Source organism: Diorhabda sublineata, chromosome 1 (genome assembly GCF_026230105.1).
Source record: "Diorhabda sublineata isolate icDioSubl1.1 chromosome 1, icDioSubl1.1, whole genome shotgun sequence".
NCBI classification, from domain to species: domain Eukaryota; kingdom Metazoa; phylum Arthropoda; class Insecta; order Coleoptera; family Chrysomelidae; genus Diorhabda; species Diorhabda sublineata.
This window is the reverse complement of record NC_079474.1, coordinates 16,974,206-16,983,359: the sequence shown is the minus strand read 5'-3', so window position 1 is coordinate 16,983,359 and position 9,154 is coordinate 16,974,206. Positions and strand designations below refer to the sequence as shown.

The 9,154-nt window shown below is 29.7% G+C and overlaps 1 protein-coding gene across 1 annotated transcript; it reads left to right on the top strand.

The window, feature by feature from the left end:
- The first annotated feature begins 558 nt into the window (after positions 1 to 558).
- On the top strand, positions 559 to 8,926 carry LOC130451721 (UDP-glycosyltransferase UGT5-like). Its single transcript, XM_056790926.1, has 4 exons — positions 559 to 961; positions 3,023 to 3,835; positions 8,342 to 8,561; positions 8,621 to 8,926. The coding sequence occupies exons 1-4, from the start codon at positions 709 to 711 to the stop codon at positions 8,907 to 8,909; spliced, it is 1,575 nt and encodes a 524-aa protein (XP_056646904.1). The 5' UTR covers positions 559 to 708; the 3' UTR covers positions 8,910 to 8,926.
- Positions 8,927 to 9,154: the final 228 nt, after the last annotated feature.

The following is a 9,154-nucleotide window of genomic DNA, read 5'->3' as shown; positions in this document are numbered from 1 at the left end:
TACCCTAATTAAAAAAAACATTGTTTTCAATGATTTTATGAATATTTTTGTGCTGATTCTTTTTTTTTTCAAAATATTCGTTAATTTAATGAAAATATTACATTTTTAGAATGTAATATTTTCATTTTTCATTTTCATTCTAAATTTCCTCAAATTAAGATAAGAATCTAGTGCTGCATAAAAATCTGGTGCAGATTTCTCCCGTAAAAGATCTTGTAATGGCGTTTGACATTTGTAATTTGATTAATTCAAGTTGTAAATTTTCTGGTGTCGTAGACACGTCCACTGACGAAGGATTTTCAAATGTGAAATTCCGCAAATCTGGAAATTGCAAAGTCTTAAACATTTTCTTTTTTTTTTGGAAAACGATCATTTTTCCTTTGTTTTATTATGAACTTATTTTACACAAAAATACATATTTAGTGTCATCTCGCTCGCGGGCACCGCTTGTATAGTACAATCTGGAATAAATTGAAGTGAACTCACTAATTTTTTCATTTTTATCATTTTTATCTTTAGTTATAAGTACAACTTGATTTCTATCTTCATTTTATGTTTATTATAGTTAAATTTGTGCGACTATGGAAAGTTATAAATAATCTGAACGTGTCTGTATTATCATTATCCGAGTCTAGGCACGTAGTTTATTTACTGCAATCTGTATACACGTTGAGGTCATTTTAATAAATATAAATTAGTTGTCTCAAAATGAACGATTGCTTTACAAAACTTTTATTTCTATTAGTACCTTTATTTTGTGTTAACGAAGTGATAGGTTATAAATATTTAGGGATATTCCCTTTTCAAGCTAAAAGCCATTATTTTTTGGGAAATGAGCTGATGAAAGGATTGGCCAGGGCTGGCCACGAAGCCACCATTTTAACTAGCCACGAAGAAAAAAATCCACCTAACGATAATTATAAACAGATTATTTTGGAGGGGTTTTTAGATCAACAGAAAGGTATGTGGAATTATTAAAAACTGAAAAATATTAGTGTAGGTTGTATTCTCTTGGAGTTGATACCGGTGGCCGCAGAAATCGGTTTAACTAAGGCCCAAATAAATTAATAAGACTGAATTACATATTTCGTTTTATCTTTGTTATCGCTTTAGTAGTAAAAGATAATTTATCTTCACATGAATCTCCAATTAGATCTTTCGGAATCAATCTACCGGGTGGACAAGAACGACCGTCGACCATAACTCAGGAACAGATAAAATTTTCAAAATTGATATTGTTTGAAACGGTTTTTGTCTGATAATACAAAATATATACATTCTAAGCCATTTAATCAGTATCTCATACACTTGTCTCGCTCCCTTTCCATTTTCAACGATCTTTTGTGATAAAATTATACCTAAAAATATCATTTTGTGTTCAAAGTTTAAATTAAATTTGAGAAATGCCTTTCTAACAGAATTGGACCTGGAAAAGCCTTTTTGCCCAAATAAGGGCTGAAAAACCCATTTTTGAAAAATGTAGACTTGAAAAATATATTTTTAGAGAAAATTCGACACATAAAAAAAGTTTTTCGCTTAAAATATATTTGAATTCGTTCTTTTGGGTTGTTCAAAGTTCAAATTAGACTGGAAAAGCTATTTCGGTTTCAAAATAGATTTAGAAAGCCCTTTTTAACGGTCTTTTGTGACAAAATTAGACCTAAAATCATCATTTTGGGTTGTTCAAAGTTCAAATTATACTTTGAAAATGCCTTTCTAACAAACTTGGACTTGGAACAGCTTTTTTGCCCAAATAAGGCCTGAAAAATCCACTTTTGAAAAATGTACCCTTGAATAAAGCTATGAAATTCGACATAGAAAAATAGTTTTTTGCTTAAAATATATTTGGGTTCGCTTTTTTTTAAAAATTTTAGATTTGGAAAGGTTATTTTGGTTTCAAATTAGACTTGGAAAGCCGTTTTTAACGGTTTTTTTGTGACAAAATTAGACCTAAAATCATCATTTTGGGTTGTTTAAAGCTTAAATTAGACTTGGAAAAGACATTTCTATAAAAATTGGAGCTGAAAAAGCCTTTTTGCCCAAATAAGGCCTGAAAAATCCATTTTTGAAAAATGTACCCTTGAACAAAGCTAGGAAATTCGACATAGAAAAATAGTTTTTTGCTTAAAATATATTTGAATTCGTAATTTTGGGTTGTTCAAAGTTCAAATTAGACTTGGAAAATGCTTTTCCAACAATGTTAGACTTAGTAAAGCCTTTTTGCCTAAATATATTTGGGTTCGCTATTTTTTAAAAAATTTAGATTTGGAAAAGCTATTTTGGTTTCAAATTAGACTTGGAAAGCCGTTTTCAACGATCTTTTGTGACAAAATTAGACCTAAAATCATCATTTTGGGTTGTTTAAAGTTGAAATTAGACTTAGAAATGGCCTTTCTATAAAAATTGGAGCTGAAAAAGCCTTTTTGCCCAAATAAGGCCTGAAAAATCCATTTTTGAAAAATGTACCCTTGGACAAAGCTAGGAAATTCGACATAGAAAAATAGTTTTTCGAAAAAAATATATTTGGAAAAAGCCATTTTTTCAAAATAATATTTGGAAAAGCCAACCGATCCACAAGAAACTATTTTTTCATATTTATATTATTTTATATTGATTTCGACGCTTAGCACACTCGAATATCAAACTTTTAATAACACAGGGTGGTCTGTTGAGTTTGATAGAAACCCTTTATTACCGAGTACACGATTTTGGGGGTGTTTTTTCCTTTCTGTCACAATGACATCCCTATGACTTGTGACACCCGTGCCCCCCTCTCGCACCCGCCTTGGTACGCTTCTGGGGAAATTCAAAGATTAGCCTCTATAATCAATTTATTGAAGTAACTTTGAATGTACTCACTTTTTTTTTAATTCTTGGTATTACTCTGGACATTACGCAACAATATTAAATTGTTTATATTTGATTTTATAACCTATTTTATAGTAATACTGTGTAAAGTATTATAAAATTAAATTATGTCTGTAGAACGAGCTACTGAGAAATAATTTCTTTTTTTTTTTAGTACTTCTAGACAAATTAAAACACCTCCACACCAACAGCAGTATTTTCACGAATCCCGCTAAAGGCTTCTTCACTTTCATGGAAACCCTCGACTTGATCACCGAAATGACGTTGAATCATTCGACTACTCAAAAAATGATCAAAGAAAAACCCAAATACGATGTCGTCATTATCACGCATTTTAATTTCGAAGCATTAAAAGCACTAGCTCCACATTTTGGTGCACATCAGGTGGTTTTCTTCAATCTCGGTGCTAGCAATTGGATAAATCATTTAGTTGGTACTCCTAGTCTTCCTTCTATAGATCCGACGTTGATGTTACAATATACAGGACAAATGGATTTCAAACAAAGATTGTTCAACACGATTTTTTGTACAATTCAATATTTATATAACAACTTTGTTGTATATCCTCGTCATAAAGAGCTGGTGCATAAATATATATCTGAAGATCTAGATTTGGACAAAATATTGTACAATGTTTCTTTGGCTTTATACAATTCGCATGTCAGTTTGGATAGACCGACCGCCGAAGTACCTTGCACTAAGAATATAGGAGGTTTTCATATCAGACCCCCGAAGAAACTACCGGAAGATCTACGAAAGTATTTAGACGATGCTAAAGATGGAGTAATTTATTTCAGTATGGGTTCAACTGTACAAAGCGCAGATTTTCCTCCGAGGACTAAGGAAGCCATACTGAAAGCTTTTTCTAAAAGAAAAGAGAAAGTTTTGTGGAAATTCGAGGAAGATCTACCAGGGAAGCCTCCAAACGTTAAAATCGACAAATGGTTACCTCAAATGGATATATTAGGTAATTTTTTTCTAAGTGATTCATCTGGAATTTTTTTATACGACGTGTGATCAAATAGTAGGGCGAATTAATTTATTTAGATCAGTTTTTGGGGGAATCAAAGGTCACAATGTAATAAATCTGACGAGGAAAGTTTATTTGAACAGACTTGGAGACATTTAGTAACTTGGGATGGAGCGTTGTTATAATGAATAATTGCCTTTGGATCCTTTTCCGAATCAATCAATTTTATTATGCAAGACATCACTATAAAATAGAAAGATTTCATTGATTAAAAATTTGAATTAAAGTTCTTCAAAGTACTACCCTTAATTAGCATTACACTTCTTATAACCTTTTGTGACGAAATTAGACCGAAAAATTAATTTTGATTCAAATTAAACTTGTAAAAATCATTTTGCTCTGAAAAGGCTTGAAAAATCCATTTTTAATAGTGGAGATCTATTTTTAGAGGAAGTTGAACCCAGGAAAGAAATTTTTTCATTGAAATTAACTTAGGAAAAGCGATTTTTATTCGAAATTATACTTGAAACACCCTTTAAATTCAAAAGTATACTTTTGAAAATATTGGTAAGAAAAATAGACTGAAAAAATAATTTTTTGGTTCATATTCGACTTTTATTACAAGATTGAGACAATTTTTGTTTATGTTAAACTTTTTAAAAGTACACTAGCTATTGGCAGAAAAATTTGGATCCAGAAAAAGGAATGTTTCGAGTCAAATTAGACTCGGGTTAGCCAATTTTTGCAAAAGAAGATTTTATAAAACTAATAGACAAAAAGAAACCCTAAAAATCATTTTTTTGAAAATAGTAGATTTGGAAAAGCTATTTTGGTTTCAAATTATACTTAAAAAATCGTTTTTAACGGTCTTTTGTGACAAAATATGACTTAAAATTATCATTTTGGATTGTTCAAAGTTTAAATTAGACTTAGAAAATGCCTTTCCAACAAAGTTAGACTTGGAAAAGCCTTTTTGCCCGTATAAGGCTTAAAAAATCAATATTTGGGAAATGTATACTTGAAAAATATATTCGACACAGAAAAATAGTTTTTCAGTTGAATCATATTTGGGTTCGCTATTTTTTGAAAATTGTAGATTTGGAAAAGCTATTTTGGTTCAAATTAGACTTGGAAAAGGCCTTATTAAAAAAATTGGACCTGGAAAAGCGTTTTTACCCGAATGAGGCCTAAAATAACCATTTTTTCAAAATGTAGACTTGAGCAAAACTATAATCAGAGAAAATTCGACACAAAAAATTAATTTTTGCTTAAAATATATTTGTGTTGGTTATTTTTTGAAAATTTCAGATTTGGAAAAGGTATTTTGGTTCAAATTAGACTTGGAAAAGACCTTTCTAACAAAATTGGACCTGGAAAAGTCTTTTTGCCCAAATAAGGCCTAAAACAACTATTTTTTCAAAATGTAGACTTGAACAAAACTATATTCAGAGAAAATTCGACAGGAAAATAGTTTTTTGCTTAAAATTATTTGGGTTGGTTATTTTCTGAAAATTGTAGATTTGGAAAAGCTACTTTGGTTTCAAATTATACTTAAAAAGCCGTTTTCAACTATCTTTTGTGACAAAATAAGACTTAAAATTATTATTTTGGATTGTTCAAAGTTTAAATTAGACTTAGAAAATGCCTTTCCAACAAAGTTAGACCTGGGAAATCCTTTTTGCTCGTATTAGGCCTAAAAAATCAATATTTGGGAAATGTATACTTGAAAAATATATTCAACACAGAAAAATAGTTTTTCGGTTGAATTATATTTAGGTTCGCTACTTTTTGAAAATAGCACATTTGGAAAAGCTATTTTGATTCAAATTAGACTTGGAAAAGGCCTTATTAACAAAATTGGACCTGGAAAAGCGTTTTTACCCGAATGAGGCCTAAAATAACCATTTTTTCAAAATGTAGACTTGAGCAAAACTATAATCAGAGAAAATTCGACACAAAAAATTAATTTTTGCTTAAAATATATTTGTGTTGGTTATTTTTTGAAAATTTCAGATTTGGAAAAGGTATTTTGGTTCAAATTAGACTTGGAAAAGACCTTTCTAACAAAATTGGACCTGGAAAAGTCTTTTTGCCCAAATAAGGCCTAAAACAACTATTTTTTCAAAATGTAGACTTGAACAAAACTATATTCAGAGAAAATTCGACAGGAAAATAGTTTTTTGCTTAAAATTATTTGGGTTGGTTATTTTCTGAAAATTGTAGATTTGGAAAAGCTATTTTGGTTTCAAATTATACTTAAAAAATCGTTTTTAACGGTCTTTTGTGACAAAATATGACTTAAAATTATCATTTTGGATTGTTCAAAGTTTAAATTAGACTTAGAAAATGCCTTTCCAACAAAGTTAGACTTGGAAAAGCCTTTTTGCCCGTATAAGGCTTAAAAAATCAATATTTGGGAAATGTATACTTGAAAAATATATTCGACACAGAAAAATAGTTTTTCAGTTGAATCATATTTGGGTTCGCTATTTTTTGAAAATTGTAGATTTGGAAAAGCTATTTTGGTTCAAATTAAACTTGGAAAAGGCCTTATTAACAAAATTGGACCTGGAAAAGCGTTTTTACCCGAATGAGGCCTAAAATAACCATTTTTTCAAAATGTAGACTTGAGCAAAACTATAATCAGAGAAAATTCGACACAAAAAATTAATTTTTGTTTAAAATATATTTGTGTTGGTTATTTTTTGAAAATTTCAGATTTGGAAAAGGTATTTTGGTTCAAATTAGACTTGGAAAAGACCTTTCTAACAAAATTGGACCTGGAAAAGTCTTTTTGCCCAAATAAGGCCTAAAACAACTATTTTTTCAAAATGTAGACTTGAACAAAACTATATTCAGAGAAAATTCGACAGGAAAATAGTTTTTTGCTTAAAATTATTTGGGTTGGTTATTTTCTGAAAATTGTAGATTTGGAAAAGCTATTTTGGTTTCAAATTATACTTAAAAAGCCGTTTTCAACTATCTTTTGTGGCAAAATAAGACTTAAAATTATTATTTTGGATTGTTCAAAGTTTAAATTAGACTTAGAAAATGCCTTTCCAACAAAGTTAGACCTGGGAAATCCTTTTTGCTCGTATTAGGCCTAAAAAATCAATATTTGGGAAATGTATACTTGAAAAATATATTCAACACAGAAAAATAGTTTTTCGGTTGAATTATATTTAGGTTCGCTACTTTTTGAAAATAGCACATTTGGAAAAGCTATTTTGATTCAAATTAGACTTGGAAAAGGCCTTATTAACAAAATTGGCCCAGGAAAAGCCTTTTTACCCGCATGAGACCTAAAATAACCATTTTTTCAAAATGTAGACTTGAGCAAAACTATAATCAGAGAAAATTCGACACAGAAAAATAGTTTTTCAGTTAAATCATATTTGGGTTCGCTATTTTTTGAAAATTTGAGATTTGGAAAAGGTATTTTGGTTCAAATTAGACTTGGAAAAGACCTTTCTAACAAAATTGGACCTGGAAAAGTCTTTTTGCCCAAATAAGGCCTAAAACAACCATTTTTTCAAAATGTATACTTGAACAAATCTATATTCAGGGAAAATTCGACAGGAAAATAGTTTTTTGCTTAAAATTATTTGGGTTGGTTATTTTTTGAAAATTTTAGATTTGGAAAAGCTACTTTGGTTTCAAATTATACTTAAAAAGCCGTTTTCAACGATCTTTTGTGACAAAATAAGACTTAAAATTATTATTTTGGATTGTTCAAAGTTTAAATTAGACTTAGAAAATGCCTTTCCAACAAAGTTAGACTTGGAAAAGCCTTTTTGCCCGTATTAGGCCTAAAAAATCAATATTTGGGAAATGTATACTTGAAAAATATATTCAACACAGAAAAATAGTTTTTCGGTTGAATTATATTTGGGTTCGCTACTTTTTGAAAATTGCAGATTTGGAAAAGCTATTTTGATTCAAATTAGACTTGGAAAAGGCCTTATTAACAAAATTGGACCTGGAAAAGCCTTTTTACCCGAATAAGGCCTAAAACAACCATTTTTGAAAAATGTAGACTTGAAAAAAACTATATTCAGAGAAAATTCGACACAAAAAAATTATTTTTTGCTTAAAATATATTTGGGTTGGTTATTTTTTGAAAATTGTAGATTTGGAAAAGCTATTTTGGTTTCAAATTACACTCAAAAAACCGTTTTCAACGATCTTTTGTGACAAAATTAGACTTAAAATTATCATTTTGGTTTGTTCAAAGTTCAAATTAGACTTGGAAAAGGCCTTTCTAACAAAAATGGACCTGGAAAAGCCTTTTTACCCAAATAAGACTTGAAAAATCCAGTATTGAAAAAGTTTAGACTTGAACAAAGCTATTCTTATAGGAAATTCGACATAGAAAAATAGTTTTTCGCTAAAAATACATTTGGAAAAAGACATTTTATCAAAATAATATTTGGTAAAGCCAACTGTTCCACAAGTAAATATTTTTTCATACTTATATTATTTTATATTGATTTTGACGTTTAGCACACCCGAATATCAAACTTTTCATAACACAGGGTGGTCTGTTGAGTTTGATAGAAACCCTTTATAACGGAGTACCGACGATATCGATACCAGTACTCGGGGATCAATTGAAAAACGCCAAAGTGGCTGAAAGTAACGGATACTCGAAAATTATTCAATTGGGCACGCTGACTGAAGAAGATTTTAGCGCTGCTATCGAAGAAGTTATTTCCAACGATAAGTAAGTTCACATCGGTCAGACTCACAGGGGAGATGAATTGGATTATTTTGTGTTCGTAGATATCGAAAAAACGCTCAAGCGCAGTCTAAACTTTTCTTCGACAGACCTGTGAAACCCATGGAAGAAGCAGTTTATTGGTTGGAATACGTCGTGAGACATAACGGAGCTCAGCACCTAAGAATGAAACATTTAGATCTAGCTTGGTATCAATACTATATGCTAGACATAATCGGTGCTATAATTTTTATTATATTTTTAATAATTTTCATTTTTATAAAGTTATTAAGCTGTATTTTAGGTGCATGTATTAAACCTAAAAATAAATCAAAGAAGGTTAAAAAACAATAAAGAATATTTTGAGAATATTGAGTTTATTTTTAAAACCGTTATTTTCTAACTGACAGTAAATATTCCCACCTCTAATTATATTACAGTTTTCTATAATGATATAAAATAATTCACGTATTAGGTTTGCAATTCTATTAGTAGATGGCGTCGGTGATAGTTCTATTATTAAATTAACCTTGAAATAGAATAAATTAAATATTTCTATTAGTATTTAGGTATTTAGATGATTATTTCATATGATGTTG